The 9,653-nt window shown below is 41.7% G+C and overlaps 1 protein-coding gene across 1 annotated transcript in view; it reads left to right on the forward strand.

The window, feature by feature from the left end:
* The window catches only part of mmp16b (matrix metallopeptidase 16b (membrane-inserted)), a 15,597-nt gene extending 6,385 nt beyond the window's left edge, over window positions 1-9,212 (forward strand). Inside the window, exons 3-10 of the mRNA XM_030774316.1 lie at window positions 1-91; window positions 1,834-2,138; window positions 4,946-5,107; window positions 5,739-5,950; window positions 6,636-6,774; window positions 7,320-7,470; window positions 8,383-8,498; window positions 8,839-9,212. The exon at window positions 1-91 is cut by the window's left edge and continues 32 nt beyond it. Coding sequence (XP_030630176.1) covers window positions 1-91; window positions 1,834-2,138; window positions 4,946-5,107; window positions 5,739-5,950; window positions 6,636-6,774; window positions 7,320-7,470; window positions 8,383-8,498; window positions 8,839-9,212 — 1,550 coding nt within the window. The remainder of the gene's footprint in view (window positions 92-1,833; window positions 2,139-4,945; window positions 5,108-5,738; window positions 5,951-6,635; window positions 6,775-7,319; window positions 7,471-8,382; window positions 8,499-8,838) is intronic.
* Window positions 9,213-9,653: the final 441 nt, after the last annotated feature.

Here is a 9,653-nt window from a genome sequence, read left to right on the forward strand (position 1 = left end):
ACCATCTCAGCGGACTCCCCAAATCCCGATCACGGAAACGGCGTTATGCACTCACGGGACAGAAGTGGCAGCGTACACACATAACATACAGGTGAGAAATGGAGACTGGTATGGGACTTCTAAGACAGTGGTGGGTCTTTTGCAAGCTACAAATACTTCTATGAGGGTTAAAAAAAAAAAAGGTTCATAAAGGAGAAAAGTCTTTGTGTTGGGGATTACTTTATATGCATAAAAGCTTCAGTGTTTGTCTTTCCAGGACACCCAAGTCTTCCATATTTGCTTTAGGAAATGTTCCATTTAAATAAAGTCATTTTTATGCATGCCTTTAATTTCTACTCATACTGAAAAAAAACTACTAGGCGTGTACAACTCAAAGAACATATTTATATTTAAAGGTACATATAAATATATTTACATACCTTTCCTGACATGCATTCCTACATTTCTTTCTATTGTTATGAATATATTTTTCTGATGGTTTAGACATCTGAATTGGACTGGACTGAACAATACAGTCTGATTCTGTGACACTAAAGTCTTAAACCTTGTGTGCTATCATTAGATCAAATGACAATTAGGAGCCCTCAAATGACAGTTCCATTTTGCTTATCTTATGTTGCTCCTTCTCGGTCAGACAAGGCGTAGTTCCGTTCTCCTGTGTGCGTCCAGACTTGTTTCACCCTTTCAGGGCAGAGGCGTAAGGTGTGTGCAGATGATAGATCTTGTGACGTTCTTTATCTGGACTCTGTGCCCTACGTGTCAGTCTGAGGTGAAATCTTAGGATGTTTCAAATGTTATGGGGTGGAGGAGTACAAAAGCCACAGGGACATGATCACAGATTGGAGAGAGACAAAAAAAGAGAGAAAAACAAACCAAAAGTTCTGTTGAATACCATCACCTTTATTTCTATTTTTTTTTAAAATGTACTTTTTTCTACAAAATATTCTACTGAGTAATGGAGAAAATCTGTGGGAGTTGCCTGACCTTCAATCTGACTTGAACAACCTTCAAATTAACCAAGAAACACATTTACGTTGCCTCAAGATTACAGTTTTCAAGGTTGAGGAAAAACTCCCCTCAATTTTAAAAAATGACAAGTCACAGCAGATGATAACAAATAACAACAAAAAATGATTTATTCAAATCCTGTTTTTTATGAGGCACCTGTGTAAATGAAATGCAAATTAATTCCTGGACTGACAGTGAGGGACAGTCTGCTGATTGCCCTCTAGGGGGAAAAAAAGGAGAAGTGAGAGGAAAAGAAGAGATTTTCTCGGTCTGTAGGAGAGAGATAAAGACTCGAGCGTGCGAAGTTCAGAGAAAAAAAACTGTCGAGCTAGAAGCAGTTTGCAAAGTTAACTTTGGAGCTTTTAAACTGAATAGGACATGGAAAACATTGTCTTCCTCCTTTTTTTCTTTTCGTTTTTTTCCCCTTTGCAAGGAATGTAAGTGCTCCATCTTTTTTGGTGCATTGCCTCAGCCTCTGTGTTCAGAAATTTCCTTCTCAGAAATGATTTAATTTTCTCATTTTCCTTTCTGCGTTAGCCCGCAGATCATTTTCATTTCCTTGCCTATATTTGAATCCATGACGGTGCATGGATATGGGGAATGGAGAGTGCAGCATATTTCTCTGTGTTCACTGGCCGTCACACTTCCATGTGAATGTACAAGTTTGAAATTAACACTCACATTAAAACACTGTTAAAACACGGGAATATATGCACAGTGCTTTTAACAGCAATAACAATATGTCTACCCACCCAATCTCTTTCATATTGAATGTTTGTGTCTACAATTAACGGCTGTGTCTGTGAACCCTACCTTTCTCCGTAGCATTAAGAATATCACACCCAAAGTGGGTGCTCGTGAAACCCATGATGCCATTCGGCGGGCGTTTGACGTGTGGCAGGGGGTGACGCCGCTGCGTTTCGAGGCTGTGCCATACATCGCTCTGGAGAGTGGCAAACGGGACGTGGACATCACTATTATCTTCGCCTCTGGTTTCCATGGCGACAGCTCGCCCTTCGACGGAGAAGGTGGCTTCCTGGCACACGCCTACTTCCCCGGGCCGGGAATAGGGGGTGATACGCATTTCGACTCCGACGAACCGTGGACCCTCGGCAACCCCAACCATGACGGTGGGTATGACACTGGCCAAGTTTGTCACGGAGATCTCGCCTTGGACTGTTTAAAACTGTGGATCTATATGTTTGAGAAATTGAATGACTAAGCAAATAACTGCCAGAACACATAAGCACAAACATACTATAACGCTCAGCATAAAGCCTGAGCAAAATAAACCATTCATAAATTAACTCTTAAAAGATTATACATTTCTTTTAATTGTTGTTGGCCTTTCTTAAACAGCTAACCCTTTTATAAGATTCAGTGTGTGTGTGTGTGTGGGTGGTTTGTAAACATGCCTTGTGTTTGTGTCAGAGTAGGGGGTAGGGGGTACGAGGTTGGATAGAATAAATATGAGTTGTTGGCTGGATTGTTAATGGAAGGTAGATGCGCGCAGGAGGAGGCGGGGGTCCATTAGCTGACTTGATTGAAGAAATCAAACCCAGCATTTGGCATGGCCTGGCACTCAGAGAGGCACTTAACTCTAATTACCGCCATGTCGCGTGAAGAGCTTTTAAAGCCGCTCGTCAACAAGCGAGAGATATTTAAGGGGACAGCCGCACCCTTGTTAGCCAACAGGATGACGGGTAAAACAGTTTTCCTGTCCTATTGTTTTGCGATGTTTTTATGTGTCCCAGTACTCCGTTTTCAGCGTTCTCTGGTTAAAAGGGTTTAATACAACGTACTCGCCCGTGTTGCACGTATGAATAAAGCGCGTTCCTCCACTTGATATATGCGACAAGGGTGATTTAGTCAGAGGAACGGCTGGTCGACAAGAGATTCAGTAGGGAATGTTTTCAATAACGCACAGGGCAGAGACAGTAACTCAATTAGACCTTTACAATAGAATATTAATAGATGTCCTATTGCTCTGTATTGACACAATTAGATCGGCAAATCTGTGTTTTTGCCGTTCAGTTCGTTACACAAAAACATAGTCTATCCCCGATATTCGCATACAGAAACTAAAGGTTCTTATTTTATCCTAACACAAACTGAACTGAGTCTAACACCTTTTGCAAATGAGTTTCTCCTTCCCTTAAAATAATGATAGTCTCTGAGTCACAGAGCAAAAAAAAAAAAACAACAACACTGTATGTTGATTACTGCATGGATTACAACTGTCTGTCATCACATCAGAATTGGAAAACGATACAGCGTGGTTAAAAAGACTGTTCGAGCCATTGTGAGTCACTGCACTACACTCTGATGAAAATGTAACCACTCTCAGAGGCCAGCCCTGAAGGCCGCATTGTCAGATTAGTGAAAAAAGAGAAAGGTCTCACTTTCTGAATCTGTATGTATGTGTGCGCGTGTGTATGTACGTGTGTGTGTGTCTGCGTGTGTGCATGTGCACGCGCAAGCGATTATGTGTGTGCAAGGATTGTTGCTGTCAGCATCGCCCATTACTACAGAATAGTGTGGAGAACAATAGCCTCCCTTGGGCAAGGACGTCTCTCTCTCTCTCTTTCTCTCTCTCTTTCGCTCTCTCTCTCTCTCTCTCTCTCTCTCTCTCCAAGCTGAGCAATGGATACACTAAGCTGTATCCAGCAGGCTGTTGGATGATATCTCTGACCATGTGGCACATGCACAAACCCTGACCCCAGATTACTGACAAGATTATACCTGACTGTGCCACACAAACACACATACACAGACGTGCTGTTTACAGAGCATCTTCGCCAGATGCTGTTTTTTTTGTAAGCCATTACAGAACATTAAAGAACACATACGGCAATAAAAATAAAACAAAACAAAAACACAGATATCTTTAGGCTTAGTGCTATAGCTCTTTAGGATAGTGCTATAACCCAGTCAAACCAGTGTGTGAGAGTGTTATTTTGCTGTTGTTTATTTCTCTGTGTAGCGCACACGCGTGTGTGTGTGTGTTTTAATCTCCATTCTTATTCTATATCATTTAAAAGTAAATCCCTTTTAGCGGTGCCTGAGCCACTCCATTCTCTGTCACTCTGTATGTGTGTGTGAGTGTGTGTGTTAATGTTATAGTGTTGTTTATAAGTAAAATGGTGACTTCGCTTAATTTCCAGGGGTATTTTCCGATTTTTGGTTTGTGGCACGCAGTTGGTATTGATGGAGATAAAGGCAGTTGATGTGATTATTTAACAGGTTTACCTGATGAACATTTCATGCATAACTTCAAAGTAGTAGCAAAATAAACTAAAATCTTCAAGTGTAAGGAGAGCTCAAATGCAAACACAAGTGAAAAACCATTGACCTGCTTGCTCTTTCCATGAGCCAAAGCAATCTACTAAAATTTGAAAGGGCCACCTTTTTATTTTATCCCTCTCCATTCCAATAAACATACAGAATGGCCATCAGATGTCTATTAACAACAATGACAGTCAATGCCTTGCATTCAGTGATGTGCACCTTTAATAATGCCTGGAACAGGTAGAGTTAGGAGTTAGACCATGCTCTGTGTGTGTGTGTAGGTGTGTGTGTGTGTGTGTGCGTGTGTGTGTGTGCGTGCACGCATGGATGCGTGTGTGTGCGTACGTGCGTGCGTGTGTGCGTGTGTATGTTGATATCTGTCTGTCTGTATCTTTTGTTTATAGGTAATGACCTGTTTCTGGTGCCAGTACATGAGTTAGGCCATGCTCTGTGTTTGTCTGTGTGTGTGTGTGTGTGTTAATCTCTTTCTGTGTTGTTTTATAGGTAATGACCTGTTTCTGGTGGCGGTACATGGGTTAGGCCATGCTCTGTGTTTTTCTGTGTTTGTGTGTGTTTGTGTGTTTTTGTATGTGTGTATGTGTTAATCTCTCTATGTTTTTTTATAATCTCTCTCTGTGTTGTTTTATAGGTAATGACCTGTTTCTGGTGGCGGTACATGAGTTAGGCCATGCTTTGGGACTAGAGCATTCCAATGATCCCACAGCCATCATGGCTCCCTTTTATCAGTACATGGACACAGACAATTTTAAACTACCACACGATGATCTACAGGGAATTCAGAAAATCTATGGTAGGTTTTATGAATCCAGCCTGATAGTCCACATTACAATGTGCACCACATTACAAATACAGTAAACCACTTTTGTGATTCACCGTTTTGTGAATTCTGACCAGGCAGTCATGTTTTGCAAAATTTACCACCAGGCGTATAGGTACAGAATATAGCCTCTGGCATTTCTGAGGCTAGGCCAAATTTCCAAAATCTACTGAAATGCAAATGTCGATGAATAAGAGTTTCTTTAGCCTTGAAGTTTAGAATGGCATACAGTGTATACGAATGTATAATTCATACCCATTGTAATGGAGAACATAGTGATGCTGTGGAAGAAGAATTAGCATCCAGCTCTAACTGTGAATTTGAATATGTAATAAAAATAAGCTGTCACATATCTTATGCTAATTCATAAATATTGCATGTCCTTCATGGACAGATAGCTATCATGAGTAATGCTGTGTGGAGGTGCAGCTCTGCCCACAGGGGTCTCTGTCATCACTCTGTAGAGGAAAGTTCCCTTTTTCTTTGAGTTAGCATAACATAAACCAATGCTTACAGACATAACCATTCATAACAACTTTTTCTACAAAACCTCAAAACACTCAAATAAAGTCAAATATCTACTTTTTATTTCCCACAATTCCAGGTCCACCAGACAAGAACCCCCAGCCAACCAGACTGCTCACGACTGCCCCGTCCCCACGTTTACATTCTGACCCCCGAAAGCACGACCGCCAGAGTCGTCCCCACAGACCCCCCCAGAAGGCCAAACCTGCCCACCCCAATTCCAAACCCAACATCTGTGACGGGGGCTTCAACACTCTAGCCATCCTACGACAGGAGCTGTTTGTCTTCAAGGTGAGAAAGGATTGCTTGACTTCTGATCATTATCAAGCATTATCAAGCATTATCTGTCCAGTGGTTTTATCACCACAATCTTTGTCAAAACTAGCTTTTCGTTTTGAGGTCAAATACAGAAAACATTTTATGACCAGTCAGACATACTGAGATGAGGATAGCATTGATTTTCATGAGTAAATTTAGCCAGATACATGGATGTGATGAATTAAAAGTGGTACCCATTTCTCTGTGGCTAAAGATAGTCCTCAGTTAAGTCTGGTGTTTACGTGTCAGACACCATCCTGCTGAGTGATTTTCTGTCAACACCTGAGCCAGTGAATGGATGGACAGTAGTATTTCTGCAAAACTCTGAGGAGTCAAAATCTTCAGACAATATGATTTGAAAGAGCTTCCAGGATAAATAGACATACTCATCAGTGTCTGATGACGATGGACAGCCATGATGGTTTTCTAAGTCAGAGCCATGTTTCTTATAAACATCCTGGAGAGGCATCCTCCTCTCTCAGCCTCCTTTATTTTGCCTTTACAGTTCCTGTCCTGGTCCTCATGCATCCTTACCACATCCCCTCAAAACCAATGAAAAAGCAAAAGCGTCTGCACTAAGAAAATACTGTCAAACTATTCGGTAATATCTGAAGTCGGGCCAGAGCCCCTGAGAATGTAATGGCGTGTGTCTTTGCAGGACCAGTGGTTCTGGAGGGTGCGGGACAATTCGGTGGTGCCTGGATATCCAATGCAGATCAACTACTTCTGGAGAGGCTTGCCACCCAAGATCGACGCAGTGTATGAGAACAGTGAGGGAAAGTTTGTCTTCTTTAAAGGTAAGAAGACATGATTATACCAATGATTATTGCTGTTTCATTGTAATATCACCTTGTTTCACTGTTGCCAAAGTTGTGCAATTAGTATTCAAACGTACTTCACAACACCCTATAAGAGATGACGCATGCTGACTATTCATCATTTTTAAATGAGATGGATTCATCTGAACAAAAAAGGCTTTTTGAAAGCATTTTCGTGCATAAATTTCTTTTGTTCTTTTATGTCTGCTTGTATAGGCTTTTAACGTCATCAGAACACCAACACTAGTGTTTTCTTTTTATTCCTTTCTTTTTTTCTCTCTTTTTAGTACTTTTATATGAATTTTACATGAACCATATTGTATGAATTGCGAACTTCCCTTGTTGTTTCACCAGGTGAAAAAATGAACGACCCTGTTCACATGCATCTGCAGTGTTTGTACCTTTTGGCAAACGCCGAGTACAATCACTTTCCTTCTCATTCACACTCTCTCTCACTCTCCCTCTCTCTCTCTCTCTCTGCATCTGTGTGTGTGTGTGTCTGTCTGGTCTCTGTATTGTTAAAGGAAACCAGTTCTGGGTGTTCAAGGACACGACGCTCCAGCCTACTTATCCCCAGGACATCTCCCTCTTCGGCAGCGGCATGCCAACACAGAACATCGAGACGGCCGTTTGGTGGGAGGACGTCGCTAAGACGTATTTCTTCAAAGGAGACCGGTAGGCAGCACTCCATCTACAGGAGCGAGAGTGCCACCTTCTGTTGACTGCATGTAATTTATCGCCCAGCTGTGAGGTTGGCTGTGCTGTGCGGTTGAGATAAAGTAAATGAATATGATAAGAACATATTAAACACCGCAAGAATTTGTATTAGTTGTGATACGTTCCAGAGTGTGCAATGGCAGATAACAGAAAAGTATGTTAGGTATCTAAAAAAATGATAAGATACTATTTTTGAAATTTTTTAGCCTGGTGTTTCTTGTTACCATTTGCTACTGAACTGTTGTTCTTTTTTTACAGCATATCGCATTTGTTAATTTCAGTGTGGCATGTTCAGTTTAGTGGGGTCTTACATTTTTCTTACTACAGAAAAAAAGAAAACATTTCTGCATTTCACATTTCCTCCCAGTGTCATTGCCTTCAGTTAGTTTAAAATCTCACTTTTGATTATCTTACTCTGATCTTGATATGGAGTGTGAATGTTCATGTTTCTAACTATAGATCTTGCCACAAAAGAATTGGGAGACCTTTTAAGTTGTTCATCCAGAAAATACATTTTGCTCATTATCTGAAAATGTTATTGCTTCAGCTGCATGATAGACCGTAATGGCAACAACTACATGTTAAAATGGCATCATGTCAGCTATATGATAGACCATAATGGCAACAACTACATGTTTAAATGGCACCGTGTCAGCTATATGATAGACCGTAATGGCAACAGCTACATGTTTAAATGGCACCATGTCAGCTACATGTAAGAATGTTAGAGTGTCAGCTACATGTCAAATGGCATGGGGTAGGCTACATGTCAAAATGTTATGGTGTCAGCTGATGTTAATATTCATCATCTAGATGTTGAGGAAGACATACCATGTTATTGTCATTCAGTCCAATGGCTTTTTGCTTCAGGTACTGGAGATACAATGAAGAGATGAGGACCATGGACCCCGGCTACCCTAAACCCATTACTGTTTGGAAGGGCATCCCCGACTCACCTCAGGGAGCCTTTGTGGACAAGGCCAATGGTAAATCCTTCCTAGATGCTTTAGCACTTAGTTACTAAATCAGTTTCAACATAAGCACCCTGCCTTTAAAAGCCTCCTTTATCAATGGTGTAAAATTTATTTGTTTCATTCAGAGTAAGATAACATGGGGCTAGTTTATTTAAGCTACTCTGGCCTTGTTTTACATATTGCTACATGCATACTTGATTAATGTAAAGTCACTGGGTGAGATACTGAGGAGTCATGCCACATTAGCTTTGGCCATTTCTGATCACAACCTTTTCATGTTTACAGATATGCCTTTATCATTGCATTTACTAAGCAACTGTAATTCCTGCTCCTCTTCTCATGTCCTTTACAGGATTTACATACTTCTACAAGGGCAAAGAATACTGGAAGTTTAACAACCAGAGGTTGCGGGTGGAGCAGGGGTACCCCAGGTCCATTCTGAGGGACTTCATGGGCTGCGACGGACTGCCGGCAGACCCAGACTGGGACTGGAGCCCCCCGCAGGAGGACGAGGAGCTGCACTATGACAACGACAACCATGACGACGTAGACATCGTGCTGAAGCTGGCGAACGCAGGGGGCACAGAGCAGGCGGTGGCCATAGCCATCCCCTGCATTTTAGCCCTCTGCATGATGGTGCTGCTTTACACGATATTCCGCTTCAAGAGGAAGGACACCCAGCGCCACATACTGTACTGCAAACGCTCCATGCAGGAGTGGGTATGAGAGGGCGTTGCCACATTGACGTTGTCATAACAGTCGCTAAAGGAGCCAATGGGCAGTTGGAGCAAAAAAAAAAAAACATTTGCTGGCAGAATGCGGAGCCTTTGTGCAACACCAGAAGGAGAAGGAAGAGCAAGAATGGATTACGTGCTGAGTTCCTCCTCTTGACTTTAGCTCCTCTGTGGGAGGCCATGCAGATGAAAGAGGAGCTCTGGTCTGCTGTGTGACCATCCAAAGCCATTTGAGACTTCTGGTCCAAACTTCATCCTGCAGGAAAATAACTCTCTAAACCATGTTACTCAATAGAGAAGGGACAGTTCCAAACAAACAAACAAACAAAAAAACTCAAAAACTTGTATCTGCTATTTAGTCACCCTTGTAAAGCATTATCCCATGATAACCCTCCCACTCACTAGTTGGTCATCTGAGCCATGAATTTTTGTG

This window comes from Chanos chanos, chromosome 5 (genome assembly GCF_902362185.1).
Source record: "Chanos chanos chromosome 5, fChaCha1.1, whole genome shotgun sequence".
In the NCBI taxonomy this organism is placed as follows: Eukaryota; Metazoa; Chordata; class Actinopteri; order Gonorynchiformes; family Chanidae; genus Chanos; species Chanos chanos.